Here is a 24193-nt window from a genome sequence, read left to right as displayed (position 1 = left end):
TGAGCCGAGCCATTTGTCAAGGGCCTATGGCTCGGCCTATTTAAGGCTCGGCTTGACTTGTTTACTATAAAGGTCAAGTTCAAGCTTTTTAAAAAGCTTTTTTAGATAAAAAAGGTCAAAGTCAAACTATAAAAAAAACTTGTTAAGCTTGACAAGTCGACTTGTTTAAGTAATAATAATAGTAAGAAGAAGAATAATAACTATTGTCTATACCATTTTATGGCATTATGAATGACATGATGAAGTGACATAAAGTGCTTAGAAAATTCACTTGCATGTGGAAAATTTTCAAAAAGAAAAAGACTTAAGTTAAAAGGATAATGCAACCAGATTAATACTTTTAAAGAAAAAAATATTTTGTAAAGACATTTTTAGACAATTTAAATATTTTTATTTGGCTATATTAGTATAAATCATCTCTAATACATATATTTTTTAATATTATGTTCTTTTTTTTTCATTTTCTTTTGATATACTTTGTGTTTTAATAACTTGAATTCAATATGATTTTGTTTATCAATTATTTTTGGATTTGTACATTACTTATACGAAATTTTATAAGTTTCTTTTTTTGGTTAGTATTTCACTAGGTTTTAAAATAATTAACTGGTTAAAGACGTCTTTAAGAAGACTTTTAAATAGGCTCGTAGTCCAAGCTAGACTTTTATGTAAGCCGAGCCGAACCTTTAAAAAAAGCCTATGACAGGTAATGAGCCAAGCTCAAGCCTTGCGTATTTAACTCAAGTCAAGCTCAAGCCTAGTAAAACTTGGCTTGACTCATTTTCACCCCTATTGATAAGGATATTTTTTAAATGAAGTTAAATAACAATAGTAAATACAAAGACAAAGGGGAATATAGAAAGTAGAAAACCAACAATGATTGACACAAGTGATAGTGAGACTTGCGTTTCTTAATCAAGTGGCTTAAGATTCGAATCTTATTGACTATTAGGTATGAAATAAATCGTGTTGGAAGAGAAATATCCACCTCACTTTTAAGACGAAGATTAGTCACTGTTGCTAACTCCTCGTCAACAAAAAAAAGTAAAGTGGGGTGTATTTAGCAAAAGCCTTAGTGGCCGCCGAAAAAGACAAAAAACGTTGCGTTTCGGTTCGTGACTCATTGATTCTACCTCACTCGTTGATTCTCCCACTCTTCACAGTTCAGACTCCACGAGCCCTAGTCCGCCGGAGGTGTGCGCCTGTGCCTGTTCGTCCAACTCCGTGGATCTCGCCGTCGCGGAGGCTACTGTGTCCTTTCCGACTCTGCATCATTTTCAGGTAACAACAATTGAATAATAATTGTTTCTTTTATTTCCTATTTTTGTAAGGAAGATAAAAATTGTTAAAATGCATTGACTGAATCGAAGATAAATTGTTTCACACAAGCACAATCTTTGAAATTTCCTCAAGTGAGTGAAAGAACAACTTACATTTTTTTCTTTCATCTTTGAGTTGTACGTTAGTTTCACAGATTAACATGTATGAGTAGATGATGGTTGATACCAATACATAGATAGGGGTCCATTTCGTGAGGTCGTGGTACACTTTATGCCGTTAAGAAGTTGTGGTTATTTGGTTGTAAGGGATTTTCTTTGGGTGGGTGATTTAAGTGAAAGCTTGTTACTAGGGAGCCTTTGCTTTATCTTCTTCTGTTATTTCTGTATCTTTCTCATGCAATCTTGGCACACCTTGTACTCTGATTCGATCTTAGTAAAATTGTCTTTGCCTTTCAAAAATAAAATAAAATCGAAACAGATTAACATGTACCTCAAGACTTCTTTTTACGTGTTAAGCTAAATAATTCTGTCAAACGTGATCTATCCTTGGGATTCCTCTTTTCTAACTCACCGCATTTACAATTTTGGAATTTTGCAGAATGGATGGATCAAATTATGTTTGCTATATTTTTTTTTAATAGATATATACCAGGTCAATTGGTTAGTGATCCTTTGGTTCGACCACTGACCCATTAATCCAGTGTCTTAATTGAGTCTATGTCCGGGTCGGTATTGGATACATGTGAAACCAAGATTCCCAGGAAACTAAGCAAAGAAACAGTCCCCTTGCCCCTTTCTCTCTTGCCATTCATGTTAGCAGCAGAAGGATTTTTCCTCTTGCTGGCTGCTATTTGCACAGTCACCTATCTTGCTAGTTCTCATCTGCCATTGTCAAGTTTTTTGTGGTTTCTTTATTCTTCTTTCTTTATTTAGGCCATCTTCTCTATTTTTAGGTATCTAATTTGGGAAACCTACTCTGTTTGGGTCTTTGGAAATTTCATTTATGTGTTTCAATATTTACATTTATATTTTTAGGAATTTGAAGGTCTGCAATCTCCTCAAAGCCTTCGAGAAACACCCTGCACCCGTGGACCCTTGCTGAAATCTTCCTTGCTGGTACAGTAGTGCCCAATTTCATTCATTGTTGCTTAATTACTACTTCGAACTTGTTCCTTGTGGCTGCTAGGTTAGCTATAAATTAATAAATGTGCCACAATGCAAAACAAAAGTTACTTAAGATTCCTTTCTTTTACTTGTTATGTATCGAATCTTGTGTCTTTTTCTTAGAAGCCAAAATATTTTATTAATAAAAGGTGAGAAAAGAAGCACAAGAAAGGTCGTGCAACTATTATGCAATGATTGAACCTACTGCATTACTCTCTTGATAATCAATAAGAAAGGATGGTCTTACACAACCAATTTCATTATTCGTAAGCTAGGATGCACCAAAACAGGGATGGGGACAGGGACAGGAAACGGTAAATCTAAAAATCCCAAGATACGGGTACGACTAGGAATCAACAAATTTTTTTGATATTTTTTTATTATTTAAAAAAAAACTGAAAAAGTAAAAAAACATGAGAAATAAATAACAACACCAGCATATTATAAACTTAAAGATAATCCAATGGTCTACCAAAATAAAGCATTAAGGTGCAAAATGCGAAATTAACATTAAAAAGTACTACAAGCAAGTTAGTTCAATGTCTAAAACAGCAAATAAAATAAAACATCAAGCGTTGGGTTCAAATCCTTGGAAGTACCTTCTACTGAGTATGGCCTCGTAGAAGACGTAGGCCTTGACGAGGAACCTGCACTCACTGCTCCTCAGGTACTGCCCAAAGTACAGCTGTTGGATTCAGCTCGTGATCTCGTCAAGTTCCCACTGCTTCAACCCGCACTCCACCAACTTCGCGCGGTTCTCCTGCTGGTGCTTCCAGAGCCTCATGTACGCCTTGAACACCTTTGGAACGCGTGGTGCTGCTGCTGATGTTGGCTTGCGCCGCCGCCATACGCCAGCACATTGCACACACAGCCGAACTTCCGGTCCACAATCTCCAGTATTGCACGGAAGGTTTGCAATCGGCTGGTGGTGGCCTAATGAGGAGAGAGAGTGAAAGAGAGGAGAGAGGGAGTGAAAGAGAGGAAGGCCTAATTTTTGAAAGAGAGTGAACTGTGAAAGCAAGCTTGTCGATTCTTCTTTAGTCTTCTTTCCTCTTTTTTGTTTTTCCTTTTTTTTTTTTTAAATTTGGACTGTGGGGATGTGCGTGTAGGCCATCACTGTCCCCAATACGTCCCCACAAAATGAAGCCATTGTCCCCGTCTTGGTCAGCCATACCCAATAAGTCATGATGTCCCCTGGCCATTCCTTGGTCGTACCTGTCCCATCCCCTTCCCTGTGCTTCATAGTTTTTAAGTGTAACTCTGTAGCACGGTGATTAGTAAGTTGACCTATTTTACTAAATAGGTATAAAGAACCCTGTAAGATTGATTATGTGTGCACATTCATTGGTCAAGTATGGCCTCTTGGTTGCCACACACATTCTCCTGTATCTGAGCCAAGTTGGTTACAAACTTCAATCCTTTTTTTTTTTTTTTTTGTTTTATCCTTAGCTGGGCAAACCATAATCCATGTCTATAGCCTATCTAAGATTCTAAAGTTACAGGATCAAATTAGTCTGCATTTGTCTTAATATTAGAGAATCAATTCTCACATTTTTATACAAGGAAAAACATGTTTCAATATAAATCTACTGTTTTAGTTTTGTTGACTATGTATAGTCTGTGTTTTTGGACCACAGGCATATGTTATGCTATGGTCTTTTTATTTTTAATGAAATTATTTTTGCCAGTAAAATAAATTTAAGACTCTTTTAATTTGTTTCATTCACAGGAACTGCATTTTATATCATAATGCCTAGGAAAAATAACCTAAGGAAAAATAATGCAAGGTTTGTTGATGAAGAACATCATGATGAAGTGGAACATTGTGATGAAGAACATCGTGATGAAGATGTGCATCATTATATACAGCAATTAATAAATTCACTGAATAAATCTCAATCTGAATCACATGGTACTGAGTCTAATCATTTGAACAATTCAGCTAGCACTAATGCTGAACAAGGTAACATTATTGTAACAATTAACTTTTGTATTTATAAATTTTCTAGAATAAATTTATGACATTTCAATGCTTTCATATTAGGTTCGTTGAAAACCAGAAATGTTCGTGGGCCTACCTTATTAAGAGATATATGGACCATGCCTCCAGGGAAGACAATTGATGTGCAATTCAATAGACGTAACCAAGCTATAGGAAAGGAAGGTAGAAAGCTTGCTAGCTTTCTAGGCATTATAGCTAGAAATCCAGAGTTAGCACCTTTAAACATAGACGATTGGAGATGTTTTGACAAAGAAGAAAAAAATAAATTGGTGGATCTTGTGAGGGTATGAAATAACTTTTCTTAATGTGGTAATTTTCATTTATTTTTATCATGCATGGTATGACATTGTTACAGCTTGTTGTGTTTTTGTAGAAGAAGTTCTCGATCCCAGAACGTGGTGTGGAATTTGTCAAAAAATCACTTGGAAAGAAATGGAAAGACTACAAATGTGATTTAAGGAGTATGTATTTCACAAAGTATAAGACTAAACATACCTTATTGAAACACAGACCGAATCATATACCAAGGGATCAATGGATTGGTCTTGTCTCCTATTGGGTTTCTGATAAAGGAAAGGTAACAATTTTAGAAAAAGCTTTTAAAAGGACAAGAAGTCTTATTGGGAATTCTTACATTATTTCTCTTTAGTTTATGTAAATAAATTATATGATGCTATTTTTATATTGCAATAACAGAGGCGTAGTCAAGCAAATAAAAGCAATAGAGCAAAGCAAAAGATGCCTCATACAGGAGGATCTAAAAGTATCGGTACATTAATGAATGAAAAGGTATTCAAGAATAGGTTATAAATTATAATACTCCTATATATTATCAATTCTTAAAAAATTCTTTAATATAAATTCTTCATTATAGGCAAAAGATGGGATAGAGCCTACACGAGCTGAAGTTTTCATCTTAACTCATAAGGAACGCAAAGATGGTAGACCATTAGATGCAGAGTCAATAAAAACACTGGTAAGGTTTGTCTATGAATTTTATCTTTTGAAAGTTATACTTTTTTTGTGATTATATTATCTTGAAAACTTGTTATGAGTTTGAATACTTGAATAGTAATCTTAATTACAATCTTAGGATTTGATACAAGAAAAGTTGTGCAATGGAGAGACTTCTAATGAGCAAGATCTTGACAGTGTTGCTTGGGAAGGAGATGTGTATTCTCAAGTATTGGGATCTGAAAGAAGTGGCTATATTCGTGGGTTAGGACTTGGTCCTACTCCTTCTCTGTTATGGGGTGATAAATTTTCTTTGGGAAATATTTCTATGAATAATAATAATATGTCTAATGAGATGGTCCCAAAATTAGAGCAAGAGATGAAGGAGTTAAAGGAGAGGCATGAGGAAGAAATGAACCAAATGAAAGAGTTGAATCAAAAGCAAGTTGCAGAATTGACCATCATGAGACAAAATCAAGAAAAAATGATGTTAGAATTATCTTTCATGAGGGAAGTTATGTGTAGATTTATGCATACGGAGTTACCAACGCCTAACTTTAATAGAAGCTATGGACAAGTAAGACTTTCAAAGCTTTAAACCATCTTTCATTTATTTATTTTTGTGATTTTGTAAGACAACTTAATTATCTTACATCTTTATGTTTATTAGGTCTCTGATTCTAATGGTGGTCGTGAACGAGCACCGCGAGTACCACATTAGTCATGTCACTTGCATAGTATGGGGGAAATACTACAGATTATCATGGTATTAAACTTGTACTACTGGATTATACATGAACCTATGTTATTTTTTAACTTGCGGTGTGAATTATGTATATTTGAATGACACATTCTTTTTATTTTATCCTTTCAGGCACTTTGATTTTCAGAAATCCACTTCACTAGGATTATAAGCCGAAGTGGAATATTTTGTTTATAGACACTACTTTTGTATGGTAAATGTGATTAGACTTGTTATTGGAGAATTGGCACTATATATTAGATTTGTATGGTATTAATACTGTGTCTTTTCAGGTTCATTAGCTTGCTATAATGGTTGATGCTTGTCTTTCTTTTTGTGAATTTAATGAAATATATTGTGTTTTAGGAATTATTTGGTAGTTTATTAGATTAACACAGTATTAACCAATTACACAAGCACTCCATGTTTTTTTTTAACCATTACATGTATCTCCTTTGTAAGGAGTTTTAGTGTAAGATGTAAGAGAGTTCTTCAAACATACAAAGGAGTGTGAGTGTAATGTTTTCTAACTTAAAGGGGACTAGTATAGAAAATATAAAAGGGTGGAATTATGTGTAATTTGATAAAAGCTAAGGGGGTGTTACTATAATTTGTTATATTATAAAATACAAAAAATATAAAATTTACCGGCAATAGTAATGGCCAGGAAAATCCTATTTGAACTTTTAGTGGCTACAAGGAAAAGTTGATAGTTGGGTAGACAAAGCAAGGACCGTTCGTGGTACAGTTTGATTTTGATTTTTAGAAGAAAAATTTGAATCAAACATAGTTTGACTCAGTTTAAAAACAAGATGAATTCGGAATCAAACAAAATCATTTTTTTGGTTCGACTTGGTTTGACTTTTTTCTAAAATTTAATAACACAGAAAAATTTAATAAAAACTAAATAATTATTATACTATATTGATCTAAAAATTAAATTTCCTTCTTTTATCTATATTAAATAATGTTTTCTGTTATTTAATATTATTTCTTAATCATATTGACACGCTGGTTTTGAAACATAAAAATAAATTGTTTTACGTACTAAGAAAGTCTGAATTATCTGGTTAAATAATGCGTGTGAATGGTAAATAAATCTCTTGATATGTATCTTTAATTTTAATGATATTTAACAGTTATACAAATAAAATTGTGTTCTACGTTATATTTAGCACTATTTAACAATATTGGTGCTTATAAAAATAAATTATGCATGTCAATTACAAAGCAAAAAAATTTATAATTTAATATTTATTATTTATCGTTAATAAAACAACAAAAACCACGTATTATAAAGCTATTATAAAAAGAATTAAATTATAGATCACATATTATAACTATTAAAAGTTTAAAACAATACTATCTAATATACCACGTGCTTTTAATATTTTACTTGAAATTTAATTCTGTTTTTAAAACATTTCTATTTTATTATTATTTTAAAAAATTATTTTAAAATACAGATATATTTTAGTGCTTAATATAACACATATAAATTGATACACAAACATATTGAATTCTTTGTTATTTTTTTTATACAAAAATATTTAAATGAAGATATATTATGTTTTGATTTTTCCAATTTTTATACTATATTGTTTTATTTTTTTCAATTTCTTTTTCCGAATTTGGTTGTTAAGTGATGTGAAATATCTATCGATTTGGTTGATGGTTAATTTCTGTCGAATAAATAACTTGATTATTTGACTAATTACTTTTAATGAAATCCCTAAAATTATATGTATTAAACCTAATTAAAAAATAATACAAGTTCAGGTTCAGGTATTCAATTTAAAAACTAGCTTATGAACTATTTAAAAATTATCATCTTCTGCGGGTTAGCATTCTCACTTCTACATGTCCTACACTCAAAATACTGACCTATGGAGGTTTGGAGTTTTTTTTTTTTTTTAATTAGATATCTAAATTATTTGTCATTTTTAAATAGGTCCTGAACTTTTTTCTTTCTTTCAATGGATTCATAAATTTGTATTTACTTTTTAAATTAGGTCTCACACAAGCATAATTAAAAAATAAAAAAGTTCAGGTACCCAATTGAATAAAAAAAACACTTAGCCACCTAATTAATTTTTTTGTAAAAGTTCGTGAACCAACATACTAATTAAACCATTATTAAAATAAATATGTAATTTTAATTAAAAACAATAATAAATATAACATTACACTTAAATTTTATAATTATAATTTTTAATTAAATAAAATATACCGAAAAGTATTAATTTTTATTTTAAACAAAGTTGAGGAGGGAAAATAAATAAAAGAGAGGTATATTCCACTCTAGTTCTGATCATACCTAGGCCCATCCACGACCATGAATGTAAAAAAAGAAAAAAATATTGTACACTCCCGCCAAAATCAATTGGCGCGCTCGCTCTTCATCACTGCTTATAGAAAGGAAAAATCTTCAGAAAAATCTTTCAGTGTTAGACACATTCTCTCTCTCTCTCTCTCACACACACACATTAGCGATCTCACCATAATTCAGATCTGTGCTCTCTCTTCCGCGCCCCGAAACGCAGCGTTTCGTCCAACCTCAGGTGAGCGTTCGTGTATCTCATCTCCGTTTGCAAAACCATATTCTTCTCTTTCAGGTCTGGAAACGCCGAATCTGCTTTTTCTTTTTCACTTTCCCCAATTTCTTCCAATTTGTTTCCATTTCACGCTAAATTTTGCTTTAGCGATTCGAATGTGACTTTTTATGCCTGAAAAATTGTTTCTTTGTGTATTTTCCCTCTTTAGCTGCTTTTAAGGTTAATTTTATGGGTTTTTAGGAGTTTCTACAGATTTTGTCTTTCGGTGTTTATGTTTGAAGAGTGAATTCAACTACTGAGTTTTTTTTTTTGTTTAAATTTTCTGCTGCGAACTCTTTATATGGATAGAGGATTTTGAAGCTAGTTATGAATACATTCGATTTTTAGGGTTAATTTAGCCGTTGGAAATTTATGGCCTTTAATGTTCATTTTTTAAGATTTTTGTGAATTCGATGGTAGTATGGTTTTGGATCTATGCCTATGTATTTTGTATATGTTTTTGAGTTTTGGTTGCTCTGTGCGTTTTCGCTTGATTTGAGTCTGATTCCCTTTTTTTCTTCTTTAGTTGTCCTGATTGCTACAGATTTGGTTTTAGGTTTATGCGTTTGCTCACTGTGGTTTTAGTTTACGTTTTGATGAGAAAATTTCATTAATTATATTGCTTGAATGCTGGAATTGATGTAGGTTGTGCAGGTGCTTTGGATACTTGCCGGATACGAAGAATAAAATATTGATTTCTTGAAACGTGTCCTACAGGTATTTATATTCTACTGTTTCTTGGAATTATATGAATTCTGTGGCCCGTGTAAGTCTGATAGTTTAGGGTCTGTTTGTTTTAGATTTTTGAATAATTGAGTTTAAAAGAATTTGTTTGTGTTTGGGAATGGCATTATAATGTTTAGAAAAATTGGTTTTGTTTGGGGGATAAAGTAGACTCACTTTTGAAGTTTAAATCAATGTTTTTCAAGGGAAAAGCTAGTCTCTTCTCTCAGAATTGCAGAATTGATTTTCAAAATCCAAAATTAGTCGTGATTTTGCATGTGCTATTAGTGAGTTGCCTTAAATCCTTGTTCTAAATGTTTGTTTTAATTGTTTCCAGTGGTTTGTAATTCTTGACAGATTTAGCGGATATTGGAAGAACACTGTGCAAAGATTGTGATTGTGTGTAGAGCAATAGAGCATGCATATGGAGCTACGGTGTTGTAGTCATCTTCATTTCATCCAGGCTATTAAAGGTGGTTTAGTTGCAAAAGTCCCGAATGTTGCTCGTGGACAACCTAAACTTAAATTTAAAAAGCTTGCTGACATATATGATGGCTTATTGTCTCATAATGATGATGGAATGGCTGAAAGATCATGCTTGGGTGAAATTGAGGAAAGCCCTTTTGAAACCAAGCCTGATGCTTCTGTATGTAATGTCAATGATGATAATGATCAGAGAATCATTAACTTGGATGATGACAACTTTGACAATTTCACCCTAAGCCAACTTAAAGCAAGTTGCAAAACAAGGAAGCGAAAACACTCACAAGGTCTCAACTCCTCTAAAATAAACATGAAAGTTGAAGATTCATCAATCCTGGAGGACTACAGAGAGGAGCAAATGGCAGCAGATGATTCTGATTTCCTGGAGACTATCAGTAGCTGGAAAACTAAACTATCAAAGAATATGAAGGCGAAGATTAGAAAGTGCTTTAAAGAACCAATCTCTACTCATACCAAAGATATCATGCTAGTTGTCAAATCTGAACCTGAAGAGATCCTAAACAGTCAAGAGTTCCCATCCTCTTGTGAGGAGATCCAAAACAGTCTAGAGTTCCCACCCTCTAGTGAAGAGATCCTAGATTGTCAAAAGTTCTCACCTTCTGGTGAAGAGATTCAAGACTGTCAAGAGTTCTCACCCTCCCTTGAAGCGATCCAAGGCAGTCAAGAGTTCCCACCCTATAGTGAAGAGATTGAAAACAATCAAGCGATCCCATTCTTTATTGAAGATTCAGTTGCCCTTGTTGAAGTAAAATCTGAGGTTCCTGAAACTGATTGTTATGGTGAGCCAGATGACTATTCTATTATTGAAAGCCAAGAAACTGAGATAATCCATGATTGGAATTTGGAGAATGAATTAAATGAGTGGCAGGAGCATGTTGATTTTATTCCGTTACGAATGGTGAGGCCATCTTGTATGGATATTGTGATAAATAATTCTCAACTAAGCAACGACCAGTCTCCATACATGCCTGCAATAGAATTTGAAAGTGAAGAATATATCACCAATCCAGATCTCCATTACATCTCCCCACAAGAAATCTCTCTGGTTGAAGATCATAACTCTGATATTCATGACAATCAACCTGACGGTGACACTGACACTGCTGTCTCACTACCAAATGCGGTTACTCATAAAGACCTTGACTGTAGTAATGATGAATTTACAACTGGTGCTAAGGATCAGGTAGAATGTATCTCTACTATTGAACATGACTGCAGTAATGATGAATTTACAGCTGGTGCTGAGGATCAGGTAGAACACAACTCTACTATTGAAAATGACTGCAGCAATGATGAATTTACAGCTGGTGCTGAGGATCAGGTAGAACCCAGCTCTACTATTGAACATGACTGCTGTAATGATGAATATAGTACAACTGGTGCTGAGGATCAGGTAGAGCTCAGCTCTACTATTGAACATGGCCCAAATCCTGATGGATGTCTGGTTCGTCACTCAGATGATCCACCTGAATATGAGGAGAAGCAATCATTTGCTTCTGTAAACATTGATGAGAAGAGACATGCCAATGTGGCTACTGATGAATTGACTTCTTGGGATGAATGTGATGGTAGTTCCAAGCTGCATTGTCCTGAAAAGCTATTATCAACCAGAAAGGTACAAATATCATCATAAAGTTTATATTTCCCTCGGTTTATATTATTGCTTCTCACTAGTTGGTTTTGCTTCAGGCAATTTCACCATCTTCTGAGGAAAGGCTCTGTAAAGCCGTGGAGTCAGTTGATTTGAATCATAAAAAAAAATTGAGTAAGTGCCTCAAGTATTTATTCTGTGAGTGTGATCTTGTTCTATCAGTAACAACTTCATGTTTAAATCTGCTCAGCTTTATTTTTTCTAACTATAAACTCAACAATCCTGGAAAGAAATATAGATATTTAGAAATTAGATTTTGTTGAAAGAGGTAAAATGTGGTGGAATAGCTATAGGCTACACAAGAAGTATCATCAAATCGGAAAGTTAAACCATGATGGGGTTGGTGTCACGGTCATACTAATGTTTGAAATAAGTAATATTTCTAACTTTGATCCACTATCTTGAGAGTTCAAATCTTAATGAAATAAATCAGGCTTTTATTTACTGACTGAAAATACTTTTTCTTGAACTCTAACGAGTCCATCTTCTCTATGTCAATTGTCAAATGTAACTTGTTTCTATTCAAACACCTATGAGTTACTTTATTTGATGTGTAATTTCTGTTTATCATACATATATAATTAGATTTTGTTGCTCTAAACACTTTGACCTTTTACCACATTTATGTTTTACTTATATTGGGTTATAATGATCGCAGAATGCAAGGGAAAACTGTACTTTTCTGAGAAGACTGATAAGATGAATGGTACAGATGAAGGGTTTGATGATATCACAGGAACTCGACCTAATGATATCCCCAACAAAATTAGTGTTATTCCTAGGAATAAAAGAGTTTCCCATCCTAGAGGAATTTCCAAGGTTCCTCATTCTTCTCGCCATGCAACCCGCATAGGGTGCAACTCTGTACAGAGTTGCTCAAAGAGTGCAATTGCATTTACACAGCAGCAGATGCATGATGCAGAATGCCTTGCCATGAGACTCACTAAGGAATTGAAGTCAATGAAGGACATTGTGGATGATATGTTACGATCTGAATTCTGTCTAAATACATCTTTGAGACATAAAGTAAATGAGGTATGATAACCGCAATGCAATCCCTTCATGTTTTTGGTTTATTATTTGCTCATTATGTCTATCTGTAAAGCAGATTCTGATGGCTCTAGCTTTTCTTTTCCTATTTTAAACTGCCAAGTGTTACAAAATTCTTGTCATTTCAATTGATATATTTAGTGATTAGTTAATAATTATTGATCATTAATATTGATTTCCAGGCAAGAATGGCTGTTAAGAATGCCACAAGAGCTGAAGAAGCTACAAAACGATGTCTGGCCTTCATGTCAAGGGATTGCAGCCGTTTCTGTAAAATAATGGTTTGTTCATCCCCTATCACTTCATCCGCAATCAAATTTGAACAGTTTTTATGGTTAATTACTGTATGATTATAATTAATGATCTTGATCAACTGCAGAAATTAACTGATGATGGTCCATCTCCTCAAAAACCTCCTCAAGAAGTAGTGCGTAAAGAGAGGAAGAAAATAGCCTTTGCTGATGAAGCAGGTGGAAAGCTGTGCCAGGTTAAGTTCTATGAGGATGCGCAGTATCTGTCAGAATCTAATTGAAAGAGAAAATGTTGCTCTAATAACGTACCATTTCCTGTACAAATTTGCAGTGCCCTATACATTAATTGTATTAGTTCTTTTTCTAGAAATGCCTTATATTTTAACTGATGGTAGTGGTTCCTTCCTATGCCAGAAATTGATTCAATTGATAGTGTGTAACAAGCGGAGTTGAATCAAATGTTCAACTTAGGGATATATGTGCGGAATTCGAGTATAGGTGTAGAAAATATTTAGTTCTCAATTTTGCAAAAATAAAATGTCATTTCATTCTCTTTATTACTTGATTATATTTTATTAGTTCGATCACGGCTCAATCAAGGTTGAACCATTAAATCTTAATTAGTGTCTTGATCAGTTTACCGACCAGTCCAGTCTAAAAAAAAAATATTTTTTTAGAGAATTTTGGATCAAGAAATTTGGTTGGTCATTTTTAATGAGTCTTTTCTCTTATTTATAATTTTCAATCAATAAAACTCAAATTCATGATTTTATTAAATGGACTCAGTCATTCATGTTTCACCAATGATATGTTATTTTATTTAATTAGAAACAAAAAAGGTATTTTTATTTTAAAAGTTGTATTTACAGTTTTTATAAGTTACTCAAAGATTATATATATATATATATATATATATATATATATATATATATATATATATATATTTGCTTTCTTTTATAATTAATTTTTCAAAAGCATAAACAACTAAACTGAAAAAAATTTGAGAATGTATTTTTTTTCTCAATTAAAAAATATCTCAATCTCTAATATTATAAGGAAATTTAATTCAGTTCTTGATTTTAGTCTTTTTTTTTAGTTATTTATATTTGCTTGCATTCCACTAAATTTAAAATACAATAAAGATAAGACACTATTTTACGTGTAACAAATTTAATTATTTTCCTTTGTTCTTGAGTGTTTTTCAAATTTTCTGGTAAAAAAGGTTCATTCTTTTATTTTAGTAGAGTTTAATGTAAATATTTTTACATTAATATTTGATTAGAAATAATTTTGGGTATAAAAATAATTATTACAAACCAAGGAAGTTTAATTTAATTAATTGAGCATGGTGTGTGCTATGGTGTTGTGTTTAATTTCAAAAGATAAAAAATAGTTATTATAAAATTTAACCTTCTTATCATATATATCATAATTTATAATTGGATAATAATGTAATTTTTTTACAATAATATAAATTTTAAGGATTAATTTTTAAATTATTATCAATTATCAATGAATTAATGTTAAGTATCTAATTGTTTGTAGTAAAACAATGACTAGCTAGCACACCTGTTGACTCCTCCGTTATTTTCCAATTTAATATTATTTTTCGCTTCCGAAAACCCGCATTGTGCTTCCTATGCTTTTTTGCCAATATAATATTCCTTGAACACGTATCCCTTCCCGACTTTAGCTCTTTTCCCATAGATAGCCTCTCCCTCTTTCTATTGTGATTTTTAAATTTCAAATTTCAATAACATATATGCTTCCTTTTCTTCCGCTTAATTACTTTTCAAATTTCAAATTTGAATTTGAATGAGTTTCATCTTTTCTCAGTTTTCTATCTCTTATTTTCATTCTCATCCATTCTCTATTCTTCTTCCTTATCTTTCCCTTAAAATCGAACAAAAGAACACCTTAAATGAACATGTACCTGTGCTTGTGTCGACTCTATTTTTGAGTCCCTGTTTCGCTATTTTCGAGCCCGTTCCATTCTGAGCTCTGTCACGACAACAAAAGTTTGAAGTTTTAACTGACCTAATTGTTAGTATTAGCAATGAGGATAAGGATTTATCTTTGGTAACTTCACAAGTCAAAAGATATACTTATTCACCTAATTTCCATTATATATACAAGAAACTGTCGGTATGGTGTCGACCTTGCAAAGCAGTTAGCGACATGTTTGCTCAGTGTTCTTGGTAGTTGTGGGAGGGTAAGAATATCCTTTTCAGATAGGACTCCACAAAAGGTATAGTCACACCATGAAGTTTCTTAAGCTGGTATTATTGACCAAATTTTTTCCATCTCTAACACACTTATTGTTTCCTTTATTTGTCTTTTAAACATATCGAATATTATAGTCAAAGAACTTGGAAATAATCCAAAAGTTTATATTTGGGATGGGTAAGGTAAATATTTATCCCAGTTTAGATTATATTATTTAATCATATTTGTTAAATTTGTTTTAATAGTCAGAATGTGGTTAATCCCTGTCACTAACACAATTTTTAGAACCAAATCCACAAATAGGGCATCTAGCTTGGGTCGATGCATTTGTTGTCACAACAGATTTAGTTAGCATGATAAGTGAAGCTTGCAGCACTGGGTATGTCTGTTAGAAATATTTCTATGATTAGATTCTCCCCACTTTAATCTTTAAATGATTTTACTGAAATTTAGTATTTATAGATTCCATTGATGCTTATTGATTTGTACCTGATTCTATATGATTTTGATGTTGTTATTGTTGTAGATTGATACATGTAATTTTTTTATCTGATATTTGTTTTTAAGAAATTAGTTTTGTTCCTCCCACAGGAAGCATGTGTATATTATAGGAGTTGAGCGTTGTAGATGGAAGTTCACAGAATTCCACAAATTATTAAGAGAATGAGGAGTCGTATTAAAATAGTATTTGTATATACCACCAAGATTATGGGCATGCTTTGCATGTACGCATAAGCAAACTTCAATTTTCGAAGATCTGTATCCATGAGATTGCTCATAAATTCTTCTCCTCTTGCACTGAAAAACTATAGATTATACCCATAATCTTGTTGATGATGATGAAGGTGTGACGTGAATTGTTGTGTGAATTCATATGATTGAGCATATGGTGGAAGTCCTTCATCATGCATGCTGGCAACCATTGGTGGACTTTGTTGTGGAGGATGTTGTTCAGTTTTCACGTTGGAGCTGAACAAAATGACGCTCCAACATTTGGATAACTTGCAAACTATGTTAGGAAAATTTAGAATTTGCTGAGTACCAATTCATGTAGTGACTCATATGTTCAATCTTTCCTAGAATTGGTTGGCTGATTGACAGATATTTGTGCCTTTCCTTCCAAATTGCAATTCACTGTTGATGTTCCTCTGCCCAATTTGTGTCACTATGTCTTCTCATGTAGAATTTAGAATTTGCTTAGTACCAATTCATGTAGTATGATCGACTTTGTCAAGATTATGCGATGGATTTGGTATGTCTTGACAAAGTCCAAATTGGAGCATGACCTTGTTAGTTTGATGCCATACTACCACTGGAAAACAAATTAAAGCTACACAAGCACTCAATATTTTGGAATCCTTGTATGCATTTTTTTGGCAAAAATGACTCAAAACCTCTGTAAGGCATATAGTGGAATTGAAAAATTAATTTGCGTTAGTAATTTTAAAAACAATGAAATTGACATTTGAATAAATAAATCAAAAAACAAAGGGTTGCACCTCCTTGTTACACATGTTGTCGAACTTGACCTATATCCCATAACATCTCCTTGTGGGATTCCAAAAAATCGTAGGCCTCTGCTGCTCCATCTAGTGAAATGTGATATGTTAGTGTCAAATACATTACTGAAAAATGCACTTTGTTTGAGTTAGAATGTTTTGTTTACCTATTTGCAAGTGGATATGACGACAAAGATTGTAATGACAATGTACATCGTCCCATTTTTTAGGATGTGGAATAAATAGCCCCACACATTTCTCTTTACAAATGTGCTAAATATGTCGAACTCTAGCTGTACTGGCCAACCTGATCAAGATTTGCTAACAGGGGTAAATATATCAGGTGAACTCTGTTCCTTGACTTTTTTGACATCAACACCCCACCAATCAACCCTAAAATATATGCCTTACAATGGCTTGCTAGTTGTTGTGGTGTGGGTTTAGCTGGGAGAGTTAGCATGTGTTCTTTTAACCATTTAAGTTTAAGTGTTGATCCCACCTGTGCATTTTTTGGAGGAATAACACCTATATATTCTTTGCACATTTGTTCCCAATCATAATATGTTTGGTTAGTAACTGGTCTACCATCAAAACGTAAACCCAATTGAAGAGAACCATCTTCCAAGGTGATTATGCATTCACCAACAGGAAGATGAAATGTGTGTGACCCAAGTCTCTACCTTTCAACCAAAGCATTCACTAAAACATCGTCGATTTTAACTTGCCTGAGCTTTGCAACATCTAAAAACCCATCTTGAACCAACAAAGGTTCAATTCTAGGATCTGGAGAGGGCATTGCCTGACAATATGATTGGATTACATTGTTTGTTACCTAAAGAAATCAAAATAATAACAACATCATTATTTTTGAATCATAACATAATTAACATTCAATTAAAAAAAAATGTATTACATACTTCTCCAGATCTATGAAGGTGTTGTTTCCAAAGAAGAGGAGCAATTGTTGATGCCATGGTTTAGACTTTGTTGCTAACATCAAGAAGAAGTTAAAGGGGGTTATACGAGAGCGAGAGAAAGTGAATTTGGGAATTAGTGTATATGATGACAATACATGCATTGTATTTATAGAAAAAATCTAATAGTAACACAACTTATTTGGTGATATCTAGGCCATTTATTTTGTCGGTGGGATCTTGGCTATTGAACATGCGTTGCTCCAAACGGTGATATCTACGCCATTCATTTTGTCAATGGGATCTTGGTCGCTGAACGTGCGTTTCTCCAAGCGATGATATTTAGGCCATTGGTTTTGTCAGTGGGATCTTGGCCATTCAATTTTCATTGCTCCAATCAGTTATATGTAGGTCGTTCAACGTTCGTTGCTTCAATCGGTGATATCCAAGCTGTTGATTTCGTTGGTGGGATCTTGGCCGTTCTTTTTGAAGTGTATCTGACAACTCATTAAACATTATAAATATGGCTTGTAGTAAGGCAGTCTGATCCATCACCTCAATCAGAAACCTTTTTGCAACCCTAAACCCTAAACCCTAAACCTTAAATCATGGATTCATCATCAGTCAATGTGATTGTGTATTATGATGGTGCCATTATAACAACTAAACATGGTTCAACATTTGTAAGCGGTTCACCAAAGATCATTCAACTTGACATCAAAATATCATTTGATGCCTTGAAGCTAGCTATTGGAAACAAGAATAGTCTACCAAATGGTCAAGTGGTCAAGGATAAACATTTTTTATTAACTGTATCATTTGTTGGTGATTGTGGAAAGTACACAACATGCATGTTGCACGATGATAAGGACTTAATGACTATGTTTTCCATGTTCGCAGGCATCTTGAAGCTCACATGCCTAGAGCTATATATTGCCACCACAGACCTGCCCTCACAAACATGTGCACATCTACCACTAATTTATGCCAGCTCTTTCAATTTTGATAGTTTGGAGATCAAGCAATGAACCTTGAATTGAGTTTTGAAGAAACCACCCCCCTAAGTTATTTGATTGCTATTTTTTTTTAATGATTTGTAGGAATCATATGTGTGTTTTTCATTGTTGTGTTTTTGAATTGTCTTCATGTGTGCTTTAATGTCAACAGTTTGAAGTATCGATTGAAATCTTCAAGTACTAGTAATTTTTTCTTCTTTTTGCCCTATTTGTTGAATGCATTTGAGGGCCGAATCGAGACCTGAAATTTGTCTTAATGGCTTTATTGACATAAGAAATATGGGAATGAAACATTATTTTAACAAAAATAGATGATACAAATAAAATCTAATTGTTCAAAGTTGCCTTCATGGATTGAAATCTTTAACTCTTAGTAATTTTTTCTTGTTTTTGGCCACTTGGCTCTTGCGTTTAAGGGCTGAATCAAGACCCAAAAGTTTTCTTAATGGATTTATTGACATTAAAATTATACGAATGAAACATTATTTTAATCAAAACAACTGATACAAATAACAATCTAAGTGGCAAAAGTTGCCCTCATGGATTGAAACCTTCAACTCTTAGTAATATTTTCTTGGTTTTGGCCAATGGTTCATGCATCTGAGGGCCGAATCAAGACTCGAAAGTTGTATTAATGGATTTATTGCTATCAAAACTATTGGAATGAAACATTATTGTAACCAAAACAGCCGATACAAATGATAATATAAGTGCCAAAAGTTGCCCTTATGGATTAAAATCTTGAACTCTTGATATTTTTTTCTTGTTTTTGGCCACTTGGTTCATGTGTCCAAGGACCGAATCGAGACTTAAAAGTTATATTAATGAATTTATTGCCATCAAAACTATGGGAATGAAACATTATTTTAACCAAAACAGCTGATACAAGTAACAATCTAAGTACCAAAAGTTGCCCTCATGGATTGAAATTTTTAATTTTTAGTAATTTTTTCTTGTTTTTGGCCACTCTGTTCATGCATCTGAGGGCCAAATCGAGACCCAAAATTTGTCTTATTGGCTTTATTGCCATCAAAACTATGGGAATGAAACATTATTTTAACCAAAATAGCCGATACAAATAACGATGTAAGTGTCAAAAGTTGCCTTCATGGATTGGAATCTTCAACTCGGTCATTTTTCTTATTTTTTGCCACTTGGTTCATGCCATTTTTTTCTCATTGATAGGTCCAATTTATTTCAAAGCCTCATCTATTCATGTTAGGGAATCCAATGCTTCAGACCCTCATCTATTCACTTCAGTGAATCTAATGCTCCAAACCCTAACCCTAACCTTAGGTAAACCCTTAACCGTAACCGTACACATAAGAGGAGGCAAAACCTCTTTTCTTTGATGTTACTTGTTTTCTTCTTTTTCTCTCTCACATAGGTCCAATTTATTTCAGACCCTCATCTATTCACGTCAAGGAATTCAATTTATTTCAAACCCTTATCTATTTGTGTCTGGGAATCCAATGCTTTTGACCCTCATCTACTCACATTAGGGAATCCAATGGTTCAAACCTTCATCTATTCACGTAAGGGAATCCAATGCTTTAGACCCGTATCTATTCATGCCAGGGAATCCAACGCTTCAAACCCTCATCTATTCACGTCAGGGAATCCAATGCTTCAAACACTCATCTATACATGTCAGGGCATACAATGCTCCAAACCCTAACCCTTACCTTGAACCTAGGTCATAACCCCTTAACCCTTACCCCTATATACAAAACTTATATCTACCTTCGTTTAACACATCCACACATTACTTTTTTGCTCTATTACTTTGTTCCAAGTTTGCAAACACAAACCCTCTGTCACATTTGTTTCTCTATTCTTTGTCTATTACATAATATGTCTTCAACCTCTGCCAAGTGGTTAGTGCACTACGATGGGAACATAATCAAAACAAATGAAAGGGATACGTTTCAAAGCCCCCACCCATTGTTCTTTGAAACAAAGTGAGGCCTCACACTTGAGGCCTTGAAAAGAAAAATCCATGAAAGGTTCCATCTTCAACCATTGGACCAAGTATGCAACATTTCATTCCAATACCCACAAGTAGTGGGGCACAAAATGCTGAAATTTATAGTAGTCCAACTTGTTGACAACGAAGACATCAAAGGTATGATTTTAGTTATTCGCCAAACTGAGATTATTCAATTTTGTGAATTGTATGCAAACATCAAGCGCAATACAGTTCCCACCCCAAACCCTAAACTAGTACCTCATCAACCACAATATTATTCTCAGTCCCATTATTCACACACATTCGATGCAACCCAAGATACTTTTGCTTTAACCCAACCAGAACAAAATATATTTGAACCAAACACATCTTCTTTTACCCAACTTCTTTCTACACCATTTTCCACCAATTTTTTTTGAATCACAACCATTTGATGCTACTAAGGATTAACAATGATACTAAGGATTAACCTTACCCATACTTCAGTACCCCTGCAGTAGAGCCTTCCTCATCAACCCGACCAAACGAGCTTGAGTTTACAACACAACTAAGCTTACCTAACAAAGAACTCGGTCCCTTTAGTAAGGAGGAAGATGAAGTTCTACACAATTAACCCCAGGAGGAAGATGACGAGGAAGAAGCTGAGCCTGTTTCACCAATCACAACCGTACCACCAAGCTACATACCACCCTACATGCAAAATTTTGAAGAATCTAAATTTCAAGATTTTGAATAGATCCATAGCTTGGATCGCAAAGAAGTCCAACATCCAGTGGGGACTCTCTTTGATGGGATGTGTTTCCTGACAAAACAAGTCGTACAACATGCTTTGCAACAATATCATATGAGAAAAAGAGCTAATTGTAAGACACATTTCATCAACAAATCATGTAAGATAGAACACATGTACTTTCTTTTTTTCAGCTATGGCAGACTTTTTGATCAATGTTGATCATTTCAAAAGAATGTGCGTGTCTCATACTAGCTGGAAGCGAGAGTTAACAAAATACAATGTATAACATTGATTACCATAATGAGTGGATGCTAGTTAAATAATTAACAAAGCATTTTCTCTTGGAGTGTGGATGATAATGCAAATTATAGTTAAATCCTTTAGCACGTTGATCCTGTCCACTTGTCAAAAACTCATTAGAACATCAATAATTTATACTTATTGTTATTCATCAAAATCCAAGAGAGATGAGAAGAGTGGTCGTCCAAACCGAACAATCTCCTTCTTTTTTATTATGACACTGTATAAATTTTGATTTATAAAATATTATCAGAGTTTTAAGAGAGTAAAATGAATGTAATGCATTTAAACTCCCCTTGAGTTCAACATAGCATAAAATAATGATATTGCAATATAAATTATATGACAACAGAATAATAATAAAAACTAAAGAAAACAGTTAGATATACTCCAAAACCACTTTTATTCATAACTCGATAGCTCTTTACAATCAAAATTCCTTCTTCTCCCATTTTTGTCATAAGCAAAAGTGATGGGTTTAAAGAGAGAAATAGTGATGGACTACATAGTCAGTCCTAAGCTGGTAGTGGTGGTAGAGGTTGAGTAGGTGGAGGTGAGGATCGAGGAGGTGGAGGTGTTGGGGCAAAGGTTTATGGTGAAGGTTCAAGTGGTTGAGGTGTTGGTGTAGGTATGGGTGCGGGTGCTGCAACAACTCCAAGCATGGATATCTGAGCTAGTTGAAGGTTTTGTAGTAGTACAACACCAAGGTTGGAGAATTTAGTTGTGAGGGCATTCTTCATGGAGAGCCTAAATTACTCATTTTCTTGGTGTTGGCATTCAGAGAATGACTCCATTGCTTGCCTAATCATGTCTTGCACTTGATCCCTTGTAACAATAACGGGTTATGCATAGTTCAAAGGAACAATTCCTTAACTACTAGAGTAGACAATGATGACATCTGGTTCACCATTGTCTCTTAAGGTAGCTTCATTTGAGGTTTTTGATTGCTTGGACACAAGTTCTTGGATATGGTGAACAACCTCATCAACTATGGCCGCATTGGATGCCTCAGGTGTTTCATCCATGATACTAGTGTTGGTAAGATCAATAATGACCCCATGTACAATGGTATCATCCACAACTTTAGCAGACGCTTAAGCCTTGATTGTGCTACTTCCAAGATTTTTTTCAACCAAGCTTGGGAACCTTCCCTTTAGTGAATGAGACATCTTTTTCTTTCATAGCAACAATAGCTAATGCTTCTTCTTCTTCTTCTAAGCATCATAGAGTTGAGTCACATGAACTATCATTTGCTCTTCACTCATCTTCTTAAGATTGTAAGTCATGTCATATTGAATAGTAGGAAGTTGGAGAAGACACTAAATAAACAAGTAGTTGTCGGCATCCTTTGTAAAGCAAACACAAGCATCATTGAAGTGATACTTCCTAATTGGATGTAACACTTGAATGACATTGCGGTGCACAAATTTGTCACTTCCATCATAACCAGAGGTGGAGGCTCTTAGAGTGCCCGTCCACACAATCTGAGTCTAGAAGGTCTTGGCATAGTAAGCATCAGGAGCACAAACAAGCTTCTTACCACTGAATAGGGAACTCCAACTGAGAAGGCAGTTGACTACTTCCACCTTTATCTGCCTTGATGATATCTCTTCATTGTAGTATAACTTGAACCCTTTCTTTTTGGTAGCATCCCAAATAAGTTGTAATGGAAATACCTTGTCAACAACCATCTTGACATCAGTGGCCCTTAAGATATGCCGTCTAGAAGGGTAGGCAGTGGCTTGATCTCTCTTATACATTTGTGCATGGAGGTTGCCAAGAGAGGTGAGGTCTTCTTGAGATAGGTAGAGATCTGTTGGATGCACTGGTAAAAGCTTTGTAAGTGGCATCTAGAGACACACTTTCTTTTGAAATTCGCTCTTTAGATGTTTCACTTCTTACGAAGGGTCCATTCCGTACTTCTCAAACAAATCCTTGGGGATACTGTTTTGTGTGCTCTTCTTGTCCTTGCACTTTTGAAGGTTTCTCCAGGATTCTGTTGATAGAAAAATCCACTGTTGGGTGTAAAGTACAAGCCAATGCGGTTGCATCTTGATAACCTGTGGCTGCATCGGACGTGTCCATTGTGGTAGTGGTAGATGAAATATGGCATCTGCTGGAAGAGCCTTGAAAGCCTTAGATGGTGTGTGCTCATAGTTATACCTCATCCATGTTGGGGATTGGAAAGTGATGGTTTCCCTCTTAAGAGGTTCAATGGAGATGAATTTAGAGAAGAAAGATTCAGATAGTGGATTACTATTAATAAATGCTAAAGGAAACCTTTGGGCATCTACCAAGGGTTCCTTTTGTTGAACTACTCTTTTAAACTTCTCGAGATGGATTAGGGATGGAGGTGGACATGGTTATGTTAAGAGAGATGGATGTTCGTTGAGAGGAGAGATAGGAGTTTCATCAATACACTCACTATTTGAGGAAGATGAGGTTGGAATCTCCTTATTCCCTGTAAAGGAAATTGTCCATTCCTTCTCACCCATCTTGGGATTGGCTTTAGTATCCCTTGTCTTAATGTGTCTGGGAATGACAAGTTCTCAAAGTTATGGAGTTTGTTGGACGGTCTTGGCACATTTTGGGCAAGGGCAGCCAGGGCTACAAACTTTCTC

General features: G+C 34.2%; 2 protein-coding genes across 6 annotated transcripts; both read left to right on the top strand.

Annotated features, from left to right (window-relative positions):
• Nucleotides 1-1114: 1114 nt before the first annotated feature.
• LOC100795315 (uncharacterized) lies at nucleotides 1115-6419 on the top strand. Of its 3 annotated transcripts, XM_006576539.4 has the most exons (10): nucleotides 1117-1281; nucleotides 2316-2396; nucleotides 4174-4407; nucleotides 4489-4730; nucleotides 4820-5023; nucleotides 5143-5235; nucleotides 5321-5422; nucleotides 5540-5977; nucleotides 6071-6166; nucleotides 6275-6419. In XM_006576539.4, the coding sequence occupies exons 3-9, from the start codon at nucleotides 4194-4196 to the stop codon at nucleotides 6119-6121; spliced, it is 1344 nt and encodes a 447-aa protein (XP_006576602.1). In that variant the 5' UTR covers nucleotides 1117-1281; nucleotides 2316-2396; nucleotides 4174-4193; the 3' UTR covers nucleotides 6122-6166; nucleotides 6275-6419. The 3 variants fall into 3 exon arrangements, with proteins under 3 accessions (XP_006576603.1, XP_040869817.1, XP_006576602.1); XM_006576540.4 differs by lacking the exon at nucleotides 2316-2396 and having other exon boundaries at nucleotides 1115-1281; XM_041013883.1 differs by having other exon boundaries at nucleotides 1116-1281; nucleotides 6071-6419.
• Nucleotides 6420-8409: 1990 nt separating this feature from the next.
• LOC102669905 (uncharacterized) lies at nucleotides 8410-13285 on the top strand. Of its 3 annotated transcripts, none has more exons than XM_006576543.4 (7): nucleotides 8410-8703; nucleotides 9391-9453; nucleotides 9817-11578; nucleotides 11653-11728; nucleotides 12273-12649; nucleotides 12847-12945; nucleotides 13044-13285. In XM_006576543.4, the coding sequence occupies exons 3-7, from the start codon at nucleotides 9878-9880 to the stop codon at nucleotides 13194-13196; spliced, it is 2406 nt and encodes an 801-aa protein (XP_006576606.1). In that variant the 5' UTR covers nucleotides 8410-8703; nucleotides 9391-9453; nucleotides 9817-9877; the 3' UTR covers nucleotides 13197-13285. The 3 variants fall into 3 exon arrangements, with proteins under 3 accessions (XP_006576606.1, XP_006576604.1, XP_006576605.1); XM_006576541.4 differs by having other exon boundaries at nucleotides 9382-9453; XM_006576542.4 differs by having other exon boundaries at nucleotides 9382-9453; nucleotides 9797-11578.
• The last annotated feature ends 10908 nt before the right edge of the window (nucleotides 13286-24193 follow it).

This window comes from Glycine max, chromosome 3, assembly GCF_000004515.6.
Source record: "Glycine max cultivar Williams 82 chromosome 3, Glycine_max_v4.0, whole genome shotgun sequence".
NCBI lineage: Eukaryota > Viridiplantae > Streptophyta > Magnoliopsida > Fabales > Fabaceae > Glycine > Glycine max.
This window is presented reverse-complemented; position numbering and strand designations above follow the sequence as displayed.